At 54.9% G+C, this 19,936-nt stretch overlaps 1 protein-coding gene across 1 annotated transcript in view; it reads left to right on the top strand.

Moving 5' to 3' along the window:
• CTDP1 (CTD (carboxy-terminal domain, RNA polymerase II, polypeptide A) phosphatase, subunit 1) overlaps nt 1-19,936 on the top strand; it is a 65,705-nt gene that overhangs the window by 37,795 nt on the left and 7,974 nt on the right. The window contains exons 11-12 of the mRNA XM_012657810.1: nt 792-954; nt 15,142-15,317. Of these exons, the coding sequence (XP_012513264.1) occupies nt 792-954; nt 15,142-15,317 (339 nt within the window). The remainder of the gene's footprint in view (nt 1-791; nt 955-15,141; nt 15,318-19,936) is intronic.

Raw genomic sequence — 19,936 nt, 5'->3', positions numbered from 1 at the left:
TATAGGACCTGACCCATCTAGATCCTGTGTAGCTAGGGGTATACAGAGGAAAGAAACTATTTCAAACAGAAGTGTGATTTTAGTACAGTAGAATAATCAGTGTAACATAACTGTCCTTGAAACAGCAGATTAGTGTTTGCTGGTTGATTTATCCAAGTAATACTCAATAGTTTAGTGAAGCTATACAAGCATAATGCTAAATTATAATAAAGCTATACAAACATGATGTTAAATTATCTTTTCCTATTCTTTATGAACAAATGATTTTAATGTCAGGCTTTTGACGTCTGTTTCATAAATTCACCGTTACATTTCTGTGTGTGTTTTTGTAGCTGGGATAGGATATAAATGTTGCTTTGTTTGTTTGATGTTTTATAGCTCTCTTGACTTACCTTGAAGGTAAATGACACTTCCTCGTGGTTTCTAGGAACTGTCCCCTCCCTTCACAGTTCGAGCTTTGTTAGGGCTGAGTAGAGCTGGGCAGGTGCTCTGTGGGCAGCGGTGGTTTGTTGGTAACAGAAGGTAGGTGTTATCTTGCAGCAGGAGTGAGCACCAGCAGGGCTTGTCACAGCCCGGCCCAGCTAGCAGAAACTTGACGCAGCAACTAAACGCTGATCAAGCGCAGCGAGCCGGCACTGATGACAGAACGTCATGTTTCTGCATAACCGAAATATTCTCTGCGGGTGTATGTTTGTTTGTTTACCTAGTCCTAGAGTCAGGAATCTGATTCAGTCTGAAAAGTGCAATTCCAACTGCTTTTCCTCATGTGGCACCTATAAAATTCATTTCAGAGCTGTTCAGCCACATCAGCAGCAGATGTTTGGTGAGGAGCTGCCCGAGGCTCGAGATGGAGAGCAGCCTGGCCCTTCTAGGAGGAGGCGACAGCCCAGTATGTCAGAGACAATGCCGCTGTACACTCTGTGTAAGGAGGATTTAGAGAGTATGGACAAAGAGGTGAGCCCCCCACGCCCTGCCCCAGGACTCCCAGGCGCCCCTGCAGCCGGTGCGCCGCCACGTGCGAGTGGATCTCTGTATTGCGTCCACGCAGGGAAGGTAGAGCTGGAATTCCGTACTTGCGTGGCTGTGTGTTGTTCTGGGTTAGTGCTTGTGTTTCTCACGGAAGTGTCCTGTGGAAAGAGATTTATCAAGGGATGCGTCAGCAGCATTTGGCACTAAAAACACTCATCGGGTGTTAGGGTTCCATCGGTGGTTCTTGGCCACATCCCTCTTCTGTTCCCCTTGTGCAGCCCACAGGCGCGGGAGTGTCTGGGGCAGTTGTGGCCACAGCAAGGGTGCTCCTGGCACCGAGCGGGTGGGGTGCGGCACTGCTCCACGCCCTGCATTGCACGGGACGCCACCCGGGGGCCGCGTGCCAGAGTGTGCACCATGCTGGGGTTGAGATACCTTGGGCTCCTGCATTTCCATGTGGACTGTGATTGCACACGTGCCGGTGACGGCTGCAGTGTCACCTGGTGTCTTGTCCTCACACTACCAAGTGGCTCAGGCGACATCAGTGGGGGTGACGGTGCCCAGACTCCAGGTCCATCATGAGCTGGAGTCCGAACACGGTGGGGCTGCTCCCGACCACCCCAACGGAACCGCGCTGAGAATCCGTTTATAGGTCAGGGCTGTTGTCGTCTCCTAGTTTCATCTTTCAAGGGGACAGAGCCCCTAACGGTGTGCTCTGATGCCCACCGGCCAGCCCTGGGTAGGGTTTCATGGTGTGTGATTTCCTCATCATCCTTCAGCAGAATATTCAGTCTACTCTTTCTTTTTTTTTTTTTTTTTTCTTTTTTTTTTATTAATTTCAAAAAAAAAAAAAAACAATTTAGGGGAGGTGCAGTGTTTTTTTGTCACGTTGATGAATCATATCTGACTGAAGTCAGGGCTTGTGGCGCAATTGTCACCAGCGTGGAGCACACTGTGCCCAACAGACAGATGTTTGCCCCTCGCCCCCCACCCTTCCCCCCCAGTTTCCAGTGTCTGTCACTGTCTCAGGGCCATACAAATCCTTCAGCTGTGCTTCAAAAGAACCGTTGTAGAAAGCATTTCACAGACCCTCCAGCAGACGTGCTCCAGCCGGTGGCACCAGCTTGGAGTTCCCGGCCACCCGTGGGGTCGGAGCAGAGGCCATCGCTCTCCGCTCGGGTCTTCACGTACCTCGTGAGCAGCCGCCACGCTTGCCTACGGCATACCACATGGCGCTGGGAAGAGCTTGCTCTGATGCCACTGAGAGCACAGTGGGGAGCATTTAAGGAGGGAAACAGTCCTTGTTTTCAACAATAGCAGAAAAAGACAAATGGTCGTATTCAGGACAGAATCTTTTTTTTTTTTTTTTTTGAGACAAAGTCTCACTCTCTTGCCCAGGCTAGAGTGCCGTGGCATCAGCCTAGCTCACAGCAACCTCGAACTTCTGGGCTCAAACGATCCTCCTGCTTCAGCCTCCTGAGTAGCTGGGACTACAGGCGTGCACCACCATGCCGGCTAATTTTTTCTACATATTTTTAGTTGTCTAGCTTATTTCTTTCTATTTCTTTAAGTAGAGACGGGGTCTCGCTCTTGCTGAGGCTGGTCTGGAACTCCTGAGTTCAAGCAATCCTCCCACCTCGCCCTCCCAGACTGCTAGGATTACGGGCGTGAGCCACCGCGCCCGGCCCAGGACAGAATCTTACCAGTAGCTCAGGTTATCATCTCTGACGATAGTTTATCTTATGAGGATTAAACCTTTGTCAGGTGTGCTGAATTTCTCTATTTGCCATTTTTCTGTCTTTTTGAACATTAGCTGTGTTTTGTCTCATGAAAATCTTTTCTCTAAAAAAGTTTCTTCAACCACTTCTTCTTTACCCCTAAGCCCAGATTCCATCATGTGGGTGGCAGGAGTTTCTTTGTAAGGAGCAGCTGCTGGCTGCCCAGGGGCAGGGTTGGCACCTGCTCCCCGACCTGGCCCTGCCACGCCTGGTCTTCCTGGCCGGGCCCAGGAGGGCTCTGCGTCCCCCACTGTCTGTGTCACCTCGTCAGGTACCGGCGGGGGCGGCGGCTCCCCTCTTGCTCATCAGCAAAGGGGATTGAAACCGTAAGATGAGGCAATGTCCACACCCAGACCCTGCCTTTCCTGCAGAGGTAAAAACGCACCTTAAACCTCAGGTTTGGCTCTTCGGGAGCAAATCATATTGAAAGACAGAGAAACCCTCCCGACTGGTTCCGCAGAGCCTGGGGCCACTGGTTCATAAACAGCAGTGAGACTGGAAGGTTTGTGTCCTGTGAACAGTGAATGTCAGAGTTTGCTTCCCGGGGGGTCCTGGCCCAGGAGAGGAAACAGCAGCACCGTGACCTGGGCAGGGCTCGCCAGACCTGGGCGACATAGCCTAGGGCTCCTGTGCCGCCTCCACCGTGGGTCCAGGGCCGCTGTGTGCTCAGGCCAACGTGCCTCCTCCCTCAGGCTCCCTCCTGGGCCCAGGGCCCTTGCGGGCAGCATCCCGTGGGCTCCGCCATCTCCTTGCACAGCCCGGCGGGGCGGAGGGCGGAGGCAGACACTGCGCACCCTCCCACGTGAGGAGGAGACCACGGAGAAAGGCAAGCCAGCAGTGCCATGAGACTAAGAATTGGTACCACTTTCACACGTTCTGGGACCACCGGGGATCTGTGAGAGTGAAGTCTGGTGTGTTCACGTCCACGTGGAATGCCGTGGCAGATGCGTCTGAGGGCCGTCTGTGTCTGTCTGTCTGTCTGTCTCACAGGGACACCCAGCATCGAGTCAGGGCCCAGCCTAGTCCACTGTGGCCTCCTCGCAACTGGTCACATCTGCAAGACCCTGTTTCCAGATAAGGCCACGTCCGCAGGGACTGGGGCCTGGACTGCTGCTGTGGGGTGGGGCCCCCTCTGTCACAGCTCGCGCTTCAGAGAACGTTCGAGCTTGTCTCTCTTTTTTACCAGAAAAACACACGCATACGTACCACACTTGTCTTTTGTCATCGAGATACTTGAAGTCAGAAAGGCTCTACTTCGGAGAACTAAATTTCAGTCTCTTTTCCGTCACGTGGCTGTTTTGTATCTGCGTCTAATGTAAATACATCCTAGTGACACGAGCATCCCTCTTCTAAATAAGCACATCTGCAGCGTCGGCGGAGGTGGCTGGGCTTGTGCTGCAGCCTCCTCTGACGCGTCTCCGCTTGTCTGCGAGTTTCTGTGCCGCGGAGCTGCTGGTGGGGAGTAGGCTCCTGGCTGTTTGCGCCACCTCGTGTCAGTCCAAGACGTCCAGCGCCTGCTCCTCGGGCTGGTGCTTGCTGGGGCCTCGCAGGCCTTCGCCTGGGCTCGGCGTGGGACCGAGACTCTGCTGCTTCCGGCTGCTTGTGGGGCCGCGAGTGCAGCAGCAGAGTCTTGTCCGCACAGCCGCACTTCAGACCCTCCTGGGAGTTCCCAGGAAACGGCTCCTACACGGCGCAGCGGTGTGTGAGGCTGGTGAGCCACCTCCTGGCCCGTGGGCCCCATATCCCCTCATCCTCCGCGTTTGCCACCTCGGCTCAGCGATGGCTGGTGGGGGGAGTTCGGGCGGCTCCAGAGAGTCAGCTCCGCCCCTGTGCCGACTCTCCCCTGCCGGGGCAGGGTCACCGCCCTTCTCCGGCCAGTTCCTGGAGACCCTGACGCCGTCCTCACCCCCAGCCCTTGAGATGCCATTGGGGTGAACAAGGAGGGCAGGCGCCGGCTCAGCGCCCGAGTGCAGTCCTGACAGTGGCGTCCTCTGCCCAAGACCCGCAAGTGCTCGTCATCGCCTAGAAGACAGTCAGAGGCGGCGGAGGCCTGGAAAATGGCCCCCAAGGATGCCACTGCCACATCCCCAGAGCCTGGCGGCACGTCACCTCCAAGGCATGTGGGGCAGTTGAGGACTTTGTTATGTCGAGGCTGGCCCGGTGGTCCAGGTGGCCTTCAGGGCCTTCGTAGCAGGAGGAGAAGCAGGAAAGGATCCCCGGGGCAGCGGTGCTGCTGTGGGGGTGGCGGGAAGGGCTTCTCCCCGACGGCTTCCAAAAGGACCCAGCCCTGCCCACACCTAGATTTGGGTCCCGTAAGAGTCAGCTTGGACCTCTGACCCCAGAACTGTGAGATGATAAATTTGGGTTGTTTAAGCCACTGGTGGGAGGTGGTTTGTCACGGCAGCCTCAGGAAGCTTGCACGGTTCTCCTCGTCCTCCAGCCGAGCCCCTAACTCACATCACAGCCACATCCTTCCGCAGCACCCCCCACGTGGTCTGCCCTCTGGCTCTCAGGTGCATGGCCCCGCACCCCTCGAGGGCCAGAGAGACCGACCAGCTGCCTGCTCCATGGTGCCTCATGGACCATGCAGGTGGTGCGTCGTGTGGTAAGTGTGTCGTGGTGAGCAGGTCGTAAGGAGAGTTCTGACCATTTGAGGCTGGTGGAAAGTCTTACATGGGCTGTCGGCTGCTCTGGGGGAGGAAGGGGCTTTGAGAGCGAGAGCAGAAGCAGCCGTGGGTGTGGGTGTGTCCTCCTACCCACTGATGGGGACTCCCAGCCACCTCATGTGAGCGTCAGAATTAAGGACGGATTTTCCGTGGTTTCCATGGGAAAACGTGTCCTAGTTCTATAAAACCTGGTGGACAGATTTCTGGAATTCCTTCTCCAGTTTCATACCGCTTAGGCTCTCACAACTAGAAAATGCCGCACAGCTCGATGATGTTGCTTTAGAGGAGAAACTGCCGCATCCTGTGTAGCCTGCTGCTGCTCGTTCACGTCTGGAGCTTGCAGAGTTAGTGCCACTTCCAACAGGGAAGGGGACAAAGCAATGTCACGTGCGACGTCAGTGAACGTTTATGGAAAAGGTACTGAAGAAAGCCGAAAAGTCAGTGAAAATTAACATTGTGTTTTTTTAATCTTAACTATTTTTAAATACTACCTCGAATATACATATAAGCCAAAAATTCCGACAACCTGGTCAGGTGCTGCAAGAACAGAAGCCCAGCCTCACGAGAGCCGTGACGCCTCCAGACTGGACCTGAGGGGCTGAGGGCCCAGGGCACGGCGGCCTTGTCGCCAGCAGTGCCGTTTGGGTGACCAGCTAGACCCGCCAGCATGACCACGATGGCTCTCTCGAGGCAGAGCAACTTTTCAGCTCTCTTATAAAGCACATGAATTTGACATTTATGCATTTGTCAAAGCTGGCGGGTTCCGCATACACGGCCGTCCTTCACACACCTGGATCCTGTCGCGGCTGTTGCTCCCAGAGACGAGCCTGTGCCTGTCCGGCTGTGTCAGAGCAGCCCCTCAGGGCTCCACTGCTCACGGATCCTCGTTAGTGACATCTGCCAGGCAGGAGCCGCTGTCACCTGCCCTCAGGTGCTGGGGGAGGAACGGAAGGACAGCGTGGCCAGATCTGCAGGATCCCAGTGTCCGGGACAGGAGCAGGGACGGGAGCAGTGCGGCTCCGAGGACGAAGCAGAGCACGTTCCCAGACCAAGCAAAGCCCAGCTGCGGGCCGCGATTGCTCCCGCGGTTTTCACACCGCACCTCGCGCTGGTGCCCTCAGCCATGGTGAGACAGTCGGGCAGCTGCAGTGCCTGCCGGCCCTGGCCGGGCAGCTGCAGTGCCTGCCGGCCCTGGCCGGGCAGCTTGGGCACACCCTCTGCCTCCAGAAGCTCCTGGCGTTTAGCCCATCTGGGTGCCTGTGGCCCTGACTGTCCTCGGACCCTGTCTCTGGGACCTGGGGCTGGGCGGCCTCCGAGGGCCCAGGCTCTCCACTTGCTTCAGGTTAAGTTCACGCCGAGTCGTCAGGCCGGATTCTCAAAGGCTTGGGGCCCTGGAGAAGCGAGAACAGGCCGGGCGTGACTCGGAGCCCAGGAGCGAGCTGCGCTGACTCTCCTGACATCCCAGAGGCCCGAACGGCGGCTTGCGCACACCACCTGCTGACCACCGGTGGTCAGTGCACACCGCAGGTTAGAGGGGGTCGGCCTGGCTGGGCTGGTTCCCAACTGCAGCCAGGTCTGGGGACCACCCGGCTCCTCAGTGCTGTGGGCTCAGATCATGTCGTGGGGCAGGCCGGTTCCAGCACCGTTCCGGGGCTGAGCTTCCTGAGAGATTCACGTGAGAACCCAGAAGAACTTTGGACTCACACCTCCTGCCCTTTCTGTCCAGGACTGGCTGTGGAAATCCCTTCTGTTTAAATGTGATGTGAGCCCGTGCACACGCGTCTCGTTGCGATGTCTCTGTGGACCTTTGGAAGGCAGATTTTTCACTTTCAGACTTTGCAATATTGGGGCGCCTGCGGACCTCTCTTCCGTCGTTGCTGTAGGGAGCCAGAAGAGAGCTCAACCCAGACAAACAGTGCCACGATTTCAGATGGGACCCGCACACCACGTTGAGTCCTGTCGGGAAACCTGCAGGCCTGGGAGTTCTGACTGGGGCACCAGAAAGCTGCAGCCACCTGTCCTCCCGTCACTGCCGGTGCCGGTGAGGGCGCCTGCGAGAGCGCCGGGAAGTCAGCACCTCCCAGCCCTGCCCGGCTCACGCCACTTCCTGTCGGAGGTGAGGGGAGTTTTGATTGGATCAGGTGGGTGTGTTTCTGCCTGTGTTTGTCTCTTTTTGAATTCTTGAGCATTAAACTTTCAAGATAACATCTCAGACTGTAGAAGTGTTTGCTTTTTGTTAAGCAGAATTTAACCAACAGCATTGGAGGTGGTGGTCACGTCATTGCAGTCCGGAGACTTCACGCTTACGCGTCTGCTACTTGCTAGAATTCGTTTGTGGTCCCCAAGTCAGCGCCCCCCACCCCCCTTAATTCACCAAGTCTGAGCCACCTATGGCCTCTCACGTGCCATGTTTTCCACATTTCTGTGCCTGTTGGTGGCTTGCTGTTGAGACCGTCCCTGGGCGAGGTGCTGCGGTGCTGCCTCACGTCCTGAGCTTGCAGAGGAGACACGCGTGTTGTAGATGTTTTAAACAGAAACATGGAACGCAGCTGAGGAAGCTACTGTGACCTGTGCAGGTGCCTCCGGGCCCACGGGTTCCGCATCGATTAACCCAATTACGGATTGAAAATATTCAGGAAAAAACAAAACCAATACAGCAGTTTTTAAAAATGTACACATTTTAAAATACCATATACCAACCACTTACACAGCATTTACTCTGCACGAGGATTCCAGTTGCTCCAGCCGCAATTTAAGCACAGGCGGTCTCTGCACGGGGCACATGGCAGGCCGGGTGTGTTCCCGAGAACGTCCGGGTTGGGTTTGTGTATTTCCTGGATCCCTGGAGAACAGCGTGTACAGTGATGATGGTGATGGTGGCAGTGCTATCGCGACTCATGGGTGGTGACACAGTGCAATGCTGCAAAACAGCAGAGCCACAGGAACCGCTGTGCCCTTTGTCCTGATTCCTAGGCTGACGGGAGCGTTGACTGACTTTGCTCTTCTAACCAAACCAACAATAGCTTTTCCATTCCGGCAATGAACCCCTGTGCTGCTCAGTGATGACTGGCGCTCTCGCTGGGGCACTGCCTGGCACACGTTCCCGTATTCTTGCTTTACCTTTACAGCTGTCCCGACAGCGGCTGAAGCCTGGTGTCTCCCGTGCACGGTGGTGTCCGGTCTTCTCCAAACGCTTAGTTATTTCTACTTTCGTTCCCACTGTCGTCACCTTTGTTCTCGCTGCAGCCTCCCCTGTACTCACTGTGGACTTCGCTTTGCAGACTCGGTCGTCAGGGCAGACACAGACCCACAAAATCGAATTTAAAAGTTAAGAGGAAAGCGATGCCGTGCGTAAGCGACCGTGAAAGCAGAGACCAGGCTCGAGTGCAGACGCTGCACCGGTGAGCCGCTCACGCCATGCGGTCTGTTTACACGCACGGAAGAAAACAGTTCCCCGATTATTAGTTTAATGATAAGTTACGCTGAACGCTGCAAGTCCGGTCATCAGTGACTGCCCACGCACGGGAGGGCGTGCACCGCTGTGTGCAGATTGCACACGTCTCGCCTCAGAGACGGGCCGTCCGAGGACTTTGCTGTCCACGGGGGTCCCAGACCCAACCCCCGCGGGTACAGGGACGACCATTCTTCCCTGGGAGCAGTGAGGCCACATCCACTCGTTCGGTGCTTGTGGTGGCTTTGCGAGACAGCACTGTCCTGAATAGTGAGAATTGACCATGTTCAGAAATTAAGTTGTGTTCCACTATGAAAAGTGAGCGCGGGCCGTGCAATTCCGAGGAGCCGTGATTCCATTCCCACGTCAGCTTGAGGCCACAGACCGAGTTTCCTCAGGCGATCAGTGAGGCAGGTATCGGGGCGCATTATTCTCTGCTTTTTCTATTCTCTAAAAAGGTTGATAAACTGGGTGAAAAAAAGTAAGCGTAGACCGTGTATTACGCTGAATTTTCCACTTTGTTTCTCCACTTTGTGAGAATACTTGTACTGGGCCAGAATGAGTTTGAAAATTCTGTTTGGTGAACTTCGCTTTTCAAGTTATGGGAGTTCAGAGTTGTTGAGCCAACTGGGGCGGGAGGCGGAGGCTGGTCCACCCCCTCCCAGGCGAGCGTGCTCATGCTGTTGCAGAGAGAGGTCCCCAGGGAGCCCTGCAGGCAGTTCACACAGACAGGTGGGCCTGCAGAGCACGTGATCCTCGCCGCCTGGCTGAGCAGGAGGTGCCGCCGGCGGCCGTGCCCGCAGAGGTGGCCGCCTTGGGACGGGCCCTGTCACAGGACACCACAGGCACGAGGTTGCAGGTCTCTGCAGAAGAACGGAGGTCCAGGTGGGAGCCTGTGCGTGACCTTGACACTGTCGTGACCAGGAGGCTTTGCACAGTGGGTGCCTGAGCACCTTCCCCTTCCCCGGGCACAGGTGAGCGGCCCCACCTGTCGGCACTGCGCTGTCGGCCGTGATGCTTCTGCAACGCACGTCCTGCTCTTCCACGATCGAATGTACTTGGCGGCATAGTTTCCCCTGGTCCCGCGACATGGCTCAGACATGTCAGCACCCTGTGGCCCTGGTCGCGTGGGAGCGGAGGCTGGCAGGCTCCCCTGCAGCTGGGACTCTGGTCCGCACTCCTGGCAGAGGTCTGAGGAGCTCAGCTGTGCACCCGGCCATCAGCCAGACCCTTCGCTTCTGTCTTTGAAAGTGTCCAGTGTAGTGAACTTAGGAATTTTTGTTACTCACTGATCCAGATTTGGGGTTGTTTGTAACCGCTCTTGGCACAATGTTTTGGGTTTTCTTTTTTAAAAGTTTTATTTTTGTTGGTTCAGGAGTTTGGGGAGGATGGTGGCCACAGTTGTAATGTAGGTGTGGAGATACTGAATCGTTCCTCACGGTGCAGAAACAGGCTCCGCTGTGAGCGGCACACGATGTCTGCCTGTGGCGGGTCAGGGAGAAACCACCCGCTTGTGGCCGACCCAGCAAAGCTCTGTTTCTGGGCAGTTGGCACACGAGTGCCCCCGTGGCAGGCAGGTGGTTCTGTGCGTTACACCCTTAGTGTTGCTCTCCTCTGTCAGGTAGTGGGGAAACTGCCTCATGGGATCAGCAGATAAATTGAATTTAAGTAATTGTATGACATAAAGGTTGAAAAATCTACATTAGACCATAATTCTAAAGATCACAGATTTTTTTAAAAACAACCGTTTTATAAATTTACTTTAACTTCCTTAATAATTGAAATATTTTTTTTTTTATAGGTATAATTTTAAAACTTGAGATTTGTATTTCGAGTAAGGTCACAGAAATGCCTAATGCATGTGCGTAAAGTGAGTAAAGAGGCAGAGTGTGCTGGGCACCCTGTTCCGGGCGGGAGCAGAGCAGGGAGCTCAGTGGCAGCCGGCGGAGACTCCCGGCTCACAGGTCCCAGGGTCCCACCCAACGGAGAGGGTCTCCCAGGCCTTGGCGGCGAGTTGGGAAGGAGCGTGAAGGGCAGCCCTGTGGGGGCACGGCCTTCCCAGCGCCCCCAACCCCGCCCAGGACGGAGGAAGGAGGCGTCATGTTAGTGCCACTTGAGTCGTGTTTCTAGTGTTGAAAGTGCCGCGTTTTCACACTCGGTGAGTTTTTTGTGAATGACGTCTGTACTCTCTTTCACCCATCACCCAGATCGCCTGTTGGCGTGAGTGCCCCAGAGGTGCCCGTGCGCTGCAGTGGCTCGGCGGGGAGGTTGGCTCCCACGCACGGTCCCTTTCTCGCAGTGGGCATCCAGGCGGTGGCCACCACCTCCCCGGGCCAGGCCGAGGTGGCAGAAGTCGCCTTTTGCTGAATACATTGCTTTTTGTGCCATGGTTTCTACCCCCGTGGAAATGGGACGCCTCTGCTGAGCGGTGCCACCGCGTGTGCAGCGGCCTGGCCGTGCCCGCTCCCGCCATCCTCCCAGCCCCTGGTCGACGTGGGCTTGGACATGGAGGTCTGACGACTCCTGTCCCTCCCCAGCCCCAGGAGGGCTCCGTGTCGCCCTCGCCGCTCCATCCGGAGGAAGCGGACTCGTGAACCATCGTTTGGTGGGGAGTGTGCACCGGCCCGAGAGGCAGGACGCAGGGCCTGATGCTGTCCTCCCAGAGCAGGAGGAGAGGCGCGACACGGAAATGCGTTTTCAGGGAAAACCCTGAAAGGCTTCTTAGAAACTGGAATAGATTTTAGTAGAAAGCTGTTGTGTCTCCGCTTGAGTTGTCAAGAATTTTTTTATTTTAAATAGAGATTCATATTCTTTTGAGATAATTCAGGACAGGTCACCTTTTCAGCTTCCTTCTGATTTCTGCAGAAATTTATGTATAGGAGACTGTTGACTCAGATGGCTTCTTGTTCACGCATTCTGTCTCAATTTATCAACACGTTTTCTTCCACTTGAGGGGGAAGCACCTTTTGTGCATCTTCCTTCGGTGGGTTCTGTGCTGAAGACATATTCAGACGCAGCTGAGTTTCAGGAACCTCAGCATCTGCCTGGGGTCCCCTGACGGGTTCCCACGGTGCGGGGCTCCGCAGGGCGTGTTCCCCTCACAGCTGCTGCAGGTGCTGGGAGCTCCCTGCACAGGCCCCGGCTATGGTCCCTGGCCCTGGTGCTGGCACTGGAATCCCCCAGAGACTGCGCCGCCCATGCTTTGACCCACAAGCACTGGCAGTCGCTGGTTTGCAGGACGAGGTGTCTGGGTCCCCCCCACCTGTACTCACAGCGTCAACCTACTCCTCAGTTTCAGCACAGTGGCAGCTCCTGCCGTAGTGGATGGGATTTTTTTATAGCTGGGTGGTTTTGTTTTCATGGAATTTGTGAATTTGTTTAGGGTCCATAGAGCTATAAGCTCCATAGCAGCAGCAGCCGCCGCTGGGCAAAGCCACCTAGAAGGGACTCGCAGGTTCCTCCCGCCCCCTCCATGCGCAAACCCACACCCCCCGGACTCACCCCAGGGCCACCACAGGCTGCATCGAGATTCCCTCTGGAGCAGCTTGAGTCCCGTCCGTACGAATTAATAAGATGCACCTTCTGCCACCCCCGTGGCCTGTTCCAGCCAGGAAACGGTCCGCAGGGAGACTGTTTTTTCGAGCGTTGGGTCTGAGGACTCGGAAAGGCCGGGTAGGCCTTGCGGTTTTGTGCGGTGTTGACTTGTGTCCCGTGTTCAACATCACTGGACGACGTCCTTGGAGAAAGTTAACTGAATGCTTCTGGTTTTGTTACCAGAGACTGTAGCATATCAGAGAGAGTGGTTGGGACGTCTGTTCTTTTGGCAAAGGAGAGAAATACATTTATGTTTGTTCCAAATACCTTTAGGTGATATAATTTCAGGTTCAACAGAAATTCATTCTTTGAGGCTAGAGCTTAGAGTTCGCGTACTTGGTAGTTTGAACGATGGCCTTTTAGGGGAGGTGCCGTGTCTGGCCATCTGCTGAAGCTGGTTTAGGATAATTCATTCATAATCGTTTCTGCACATGTACCCATCTCTAATCGTGACCAGTTTTTATAATATATTAATTTCTGCAAGGCCAGGAAGGGACTCTGCACCCACTTGTCAGATCCCCTTTCCAGGTGCTTACATGATCATGGGGAGGTGAGGAAAAGAAGGTGCTAGAACCACAGGCCAGGGCTCCTCGCTTGCCCTCTTGGAGGGGCTGGTGTCTGTCCTCCACCCGCTTCAGCTTCCTCACCTGCTGTGCGCTCAGGTGGCCTTTCCCACCTTGTTCTGTCCTCATGTCCTCTCCCCCGACCCCTTCCCCACACTCGCTCTCAGCTGTCTCATCTCACACACAGAGATCCAGGGCTGTGATGGGGATTCGGGGGTGGGTGGGTTGTCTGTTTGTTCTTTGAGACAAGATCTGGCTGTGCCACCCAGGCTGGAGTGCAGTGGTGTCTTCACAGCTCACTGCAGCCTCACACTCCTGGGCTCCAGCGATCCTCCTGCCTCAGCCTCCCGAGTAGCTGGGACCACAGGCACTACCATGCCCACCTAATTTTTTTCTACTTTTTGTAGAGACGGGGTCTCACTCTTGGCTCAGGCTGGTCTTGAACTCCTGGCCTCAAGTGATCCTCCCACCTCAGCCTCCCAGAGTGCCGGGATTACAGGTGGGAGCCCCTAAAATGCTGTGACTCTACAATGGTACAAAAGTTTAGAAACAGAATTTCAAATTTAGAATTTTGATTTAAAATTCTTTATAATACGTTCATTGTAAGATAGGCTTTGTGCTAGATGATTTTGCCCAACTGAAGGATAATGCAAGTGTTTTGAGCACAGTTAAAGTGGGCTGGGCTGAGCTACGCCGTTCAGTGGGTTAGGTGCGTGAAACACATTTCCACCTCGCCCTGGGTTTGTCAGGACTCAGCTCTATGATCCGTTGAGAAGCTTCTGCAGTTCAGGACAGATGACTTGTTCAAAAAGCGCAGTTACCCTCTTCATAAAAGAAATCTCTGGAAAGATACATGTCATTCTCAGGTAGTTTTATGAGTCAAGCAGAATGAGGGAGAAAAAATTTAAGCACAGTTTAGATAAGGTCAGAGTTTGATGTGTATCTGTGATTTAGCCCGTACAGAGCATTTCTCTGAATGTTGCAGACAGCCGGCGGAATGAGTGTGCACATTGGTTAGTGTCCGCCAAGCACAGGTGTTGGCAAGGACGTCAGAGGCCCTTTTCAAAAGGGTGCGACGGTAACGCTGCCACGTTGAGGCCCCTTCAGGGTTGCCAGGGGGCTGTGGCTGTCCTTTGGCCACTGGATTTAACTGTGACGGTGAACAGGCTGACCCATCCCGTCCTGCCTGTCTCAGGGGCCCTTGTAGCTGTGCTCTTGGGAGGGGGGGCCCCCAAGAGAGCTGCCTGTCACGGTGGGCGTGGCTGGCGCACTGGATGGCCCTCCCACTGGGACACTGCTGCCTGGCTGCAAAGCAATCCCCTGGGGGCAGCTGGACTTGGCTTGGCCCCTCTCTGCCGTGTGCGTTTTCTTCTCTGTGCTTCCTTACCCCGCCCCCATCTCTGCATGGTGCAGGGGAGGCCAGGCCTGGTACGTGCCCAGCCCTGTGTGCTGAGCTGTCCTCCCCCACCCACCTCCTGGGAGCCCAGGCGTCCCTGGTACCTCCACCGTCCTGTGGTCCTTGTCCTCGGGCGTTGGGGCAGAGGCCCTCCCACTCTGTTCACATGCCACCCTCACACTGTGTGCCCCAAACTTGAGAGAAACCAGAGAGAAAACAAGTGGGCCGATGTAGCTTGCCTCCCTGCCAACCGTGGGGTATTACCCCTTCCAAAGTCCAGGACTGTAAGGACCCGGGTCCCTCCTGGAAAACCGTGCTACTCCGGGGTTGTGGTGTGACTCTCATCGATCTTGAGAATTTTAAATGAAGACGCTGGTTATTCTCCGCATAATCGCCAGCGTGCTGGGAGGAACTTAAGTACCCATTCGAATAACGCGCTGGAGGGGTTTAAACTAAATCTCCCCAAGGAGCAACACGGCCGCTCCGGCGTGTCGGGTGTGGGTTTACCGGAACCTGCACTGTGTGCTTTCATTGATATTCCTCGGCTTTGCTCTTAAGGGTTGGTTCAGTTTCAGACTCCAATATCCAAGGAGGAGTGGAATTAAACCTCTAGCCGTTGCCCCAGTCGTGGTTGCGGGTTGGTGGCGGAGTCTGCTGTGGATGGGGTGGGTTCCTCGGGGGCTTTGGCAAATGTCTGTAGCCCACTGACCCTTGCACTTGCCAGGTTGATGACATCCTAGGAGAAGGCAGTGATGACAGCGACAGTGAGAAGAAGAAGCCGGAAGAGCAGGAGGAGGAGCTGGAGGGGCGACCGCAGCCCAGCATGCCCGAGGCCTGCAAGGTGCTGGCAGCAGGGGCGGCATCCTCGCCCAGCCAGAGGAGCGTGGCCCGTGGGCCCAGGTGAGGGCGGGGCCTGGGGAGCGTGGGCCTGGGTGGCGGGGCATGGGGAGGGTGGGCAGCCCCTGCCCAGTCTGACGTCTTCCTCAGCACTGACGTAGTTGGGGGCCCCAACCCCCTCATAGTTGAAAACACACATGACTTTTTTTTTTTTTTTGAGACAGAGTCTCACTGTGTTGCCCAGGCTAGAGTGAATGCCGTGGCATCAGCCTAGCTCACAGCAACCTCAAACTCCTGGGCTCAAGCAATCCTCCTGCCTCAGCCTCCCGAGTAGCTTGGACTACAGGCATGCGCCACCATGCCCGGCTAATTTTTTCTATATATTTTTAGTTGTCCAATTAATTTCTTTCTAATTTTAGTAGAGACGGGGTCTCGCTCTTGCTCAGGCTGGTCTCGAACTCCTGAGCTCAAACAATCCACCCGCCTCGGCCTCCCAGAGAGCTAGGATTACAGGCGTGAGCCACCGCGCCCGGCCCATGCATGACTTTTGATGTCCCCAAAACTTAGTTACCAACAGCCTGCTGTTGATCAGAAGCTTTACCAAAAACATAGTCGATTAACACATATTTTGTATGTGTAGCACAGACGGCATTCTTACAACTAAGTGAGTTACGGAAAAGAAAATACTAAGAAAATCATACGGAAGGGAAAATACATTTGGTGTTCGTTAAGTGGAAGTGGATCATCACACAGGTTTTCATCCCGGTCTCCGTGTTGAGCAGGCTGAGCAGGAGGAGGGGCGGTCTTGCTGGCCTGGCCGGGCAGGGGCAGAAGGAATCCCACGCGTGGTGCATCCGTGCAGCGGTTCACACCCCTGTTCGGGGCCAGCTGTATCCTGTCAGATCTTACCAGCAAACACAGAATAGTCCGTGCTGTCTTGTCTGGTTTCTGCATTTTGTTGTTGACAGTAATGTTTTGGGCGTACCATTTTCACACAGAACGGTGGGAAGAGAAACCTATGGGCAGAAAGCAGAGGTCAGTCTCATCGAGTAACAGATTTTTCAAGCTAACATTCACAAACTGCTGCATTCATGGCAGCACAGATTTTTATCGGTTTTTATGATTTCAGGTATTGCGTGGGCAAATTTAATTTTTCCTCTTCAGAAAGTCTTTGTGTTGACTATAAGAGGTACCACCTGTGCGCATGTGTGTTCAAGCCGTCTGGCCAGTCTGGTCTCCGGAGGCTTTGGTTGGGTCCTGCGGGCACATCCCAGAGCGGGCAGAGCCCCGCCACCTCTGCACAGCCCCCGGCAGGGCCCGTCTTGCTCGTGACACCCGCCCACGCTCTGCAGGGTGCCGCCAGCACCTTGTGTTCAGTAGCCCCTGTTGGTGGGGTGAGTTACGTTGACCACACGTACGTGTGTGTGTGTGCACATGTGTGCATGGTCTACACGTGGGGGGCTGCTGGTTGAGGACACCGTCATCTGGGCGTTCCCAGCCTTTGGTGCAAGGGGGAGGGAACGGAAAAGCCAGTCTGCCAGCCCGAGCCAGCAGCCCTTGTAGTGAATGATGACAGTCCCCTGTGGGGCCTTCCCACTTCCACTGCACCCCAGAGGCAGCCACTTCTGCTGCGTTCTGAGTGGGGTACACGGAGGCCACGCACCGTGGTCCTGCCCTGGGTGCTCGCTGCTGCGTTCTCACTGGGGGAGACACAGATGGCACCTCCTCCTCTCCCTCAGTCCTGCTAGTATAAATGTACCAGAATTTGGGTTCTGGAATCATTCGGTGTTCAGTGGGACTATACATTTTTTTATGGAGTCCACGAGGACGCTGTGGGTTATACGCGCTGTCCTAAACGCCTGGCGTTCCACCCGGATGTGGTGGCGGCCGTGCTGGTACCAGCTCACCTCGCTTCCTTTTGCCTGTTTCTGAGTTTCTTCCCCACCTGCCACACAGAGCCCCCGGCCCTGGTCCCCACACCCAAGGGGGTACCTGTTATCACTCTTCTGGGTGTCACCTGTTCCTGCATTTGGGTGGAGTACATCTTCCAGAAGCTTCCTGAGAAAGTGCGAGTGGGAGGAAAGAAAAACAACCTTTCTCCTGTCCACCCACACGTCTGAGTAAAAGTTGGGCAGGAGGCTTCGCTCTCAGATCAGGACCATTCTACATAGAACTGTGGAGGCATCGCGCCATCATCTGTCTTCTGGCACTATCGGCGCGGGCCTGGCGCGGTTTGCAGGGCCCGTCCTGTGCCGATGGGACCTTTGCCTCTTCCTGGCGTGGCTGAGTGTCTGGGCTCCGCCCTGGAGGGAGAGGCGACTGTACCGGCTCCTACGGGCGTCTCATCCGAGGGGCCGTCGTTCTCAGCACAGCCTGGCGGACCTGAGCCAGCGCAGAATGAGCACATGTACACGTGCTGGGGGTGTGGTTTAAGAACTTGGTCTCTAGAACCTTCTCTCAGCTGCTGCAGGATCAGGGGCCTTTATTTCCCCTCTTGCGTCCCGGTTTCCTCTGTGAAGCAGGGACGGTGAGAGTGACGTCAGCCTCAGAGGTGGCGCGAAGCTTCAACAGGTGCGTCTGGGCCAGCACGGGACTCGCTCAGGGTCAGCGCTGGCCAGTTCCCGGTGTCGGGTGTGGACCGTCTCCACCAGCTGGTCCGTGCCCTGTCTGAGGTGTTCTGCAGGCGAATGAACGAGCAGCATTTCCCAAGCTGGTGTCCGTCGTCCAGCTAGTCCCGCTGCACAGCAGCTGGACCAGAAACCCCAACAAGGCAGGGAGGCGGGACCAGACAGGTTTGTAGAATTACTCAGAGAAAGCACTTGATTTGCAGCTCTGTGGTTTAGCAGGGAAACATGTAGTTTCTCTCCAAGCGGCTATGCTGTGTTTGCCTAGTGTGAAGCCACCTTCACCAACTTCGTTGAAACGACGTGAACTATTCTAGGAGAGACTTTTTAAATTCTGCGCTGGGTGGTGACGAGCCTTGGTTTTCTCCATGTGGATTCCTCGGTGGTTTTGCTCAGTCTTGTCCTCTCTCTGGGGTCTGTGGATGGTCTGGGGCCCAGTCTGGGGAGGGGGAGAGCTGTGTGGGGGCTTCTGAGCGCCCCACCCGCACCCCAGGCCGACGTGGAGCTGGGCAGGTTTGGGGTCGTCTGTCCACTGCTCGAGTGTGACGGCTGCCGCAGTCTTGCAGCGTGCGCCAGGTAGGGGGAGCTTTTTCACCTGGCATTGCTCCCCCCGTCGGTCAAACCAGGAGAGCAACTCCGAGTGCCAGGGCGCTGTGCCATCCTTGCCTGCCGGCCCCAATTCCCCCAGCTGGAATAGAACGGGACGGGCTGGGAAAGAACCTTTGCTCCCACGCAGCTTGGTTGCAGCTCTCCAGGCCGGAGGAGGAGAGACCCACTGGGCTGGGTGGGGTTTAGACCCAGCTCTGCTCTCGCTGCAGAGCTGCACTTCCAGCGAGACAGGTCCAGCTCCCAGCTCGGAAGTGAGCGTGGTGAACCAGTTTCCCGCCGTGAGCACAGGCTGCTGCGGCCCTCAGATGCATCGACGTGGGCGGGAGGGAGTTCAGAAAAAGCAGGACCCAGGGGTGCCGCCCTCCCAGGCTGTCCTTCCGGGAACCGTCCTGCTCATTGCTGACTCCTCGGGCAGGAAGGCGTTGGGGTCCTTTAATCGCCGTCCTGCCTTGTTCCATGGGCTTATCTGACCTTGGTGACTTTAGAATTTTAGAGTGAAAGGATAAAGCAGCCAGAGCTTGCTTCCCCTGTCACCAGGGCTGGCACCGTTTGCTACAAACAGCCACTCATCTTGTCCTACGGCCTCGCTTTGCCTTTCCCAGATCTCCACGTGCACGGTGCCGTCTCCATGGTGTCCGTGTTGTGAACGTGTGGCAGCTGGACTCTGCTCACATGTTCCCGCCAGCTGTTGGCTTTGGGGACCTCACTCCTTCCTTTCCCAAGGAATTCGGAGAACATGGATGTCTGGTTATATTTTATTCCTGTTCATGGGGAACAGAACCAGAAGTGTAGATTTTTTGAAATTTTTATTTCCAGTATTTTTATTTGAAATTAAGTAAAATGTGTTTGGAGTTTTGTTTTTTTGTTTGTATTAGAACATTTAGGTTTCATGAGGATTCTTCCCCCGTGTGTGACGACACGGTCCATGCTGAAACGCGGGCTGGTTTTCACGTGCGTGTGCTGGTTGGCAGCACATCTTGCTAATTTTGCACAGCCAAGCTGTTCTACAGAACCTTCTTTTTTCTTTTTTCTTTTTTTTTCTTTCTTTGCCACCGATTAATCTGCTTCACAGAATTTTAATATCACTTGAACTTGAAAACGATTTTAAACAGGAGGAAAGTTGTGTTTTTTATTTGTCTACCAAGAATTGAGTCATTCTTCTCTCAGGTCAACAGACATCGAATGCCTGCCGTGTGTGCAGCAGTTTGCTGGGCACTTACAGTCCTCAGAGTAAATCCTTAAGATAAAAAATCAAGTATATATTTGAGAAGCATTTGCCCAAACAAGATATTTTCAAAATGTTTAAAATACCCACAAACACATCGTCATCACCACCATTCACAAATAGTGAAGAACAGCGTACCCACAATTACGTAGGTCCTGCGTGTTCGGTTTATTTTTCAGTGAGCGCTTGTTCTTACTTTTGGGTTAATCATGGGTTAATCATGG

This window comes from Propithecus coquereli, unplaced genomic scaffold, assembly GCF_000956105.1.
Source record: "Propithecus coquereli isolate 6110/MARCELLA unplaced genomic scaffold, Pcoq_1.0 Scaffold560, whole genome shotgun sequence".
In the NCBI taxonomy this organism is placed as follows: domain Eukaryota; kingdom Metazoa; phylum Chordata; class Mammalia; order Primates; family Indriidae; genus Propithecus; species Propithecus coquereli.
The sequence above is the reverse complement of the archived record's forward strand: the minus strand, read 5'-3'. Positions and strand labels throughout refer to the sequence as shown.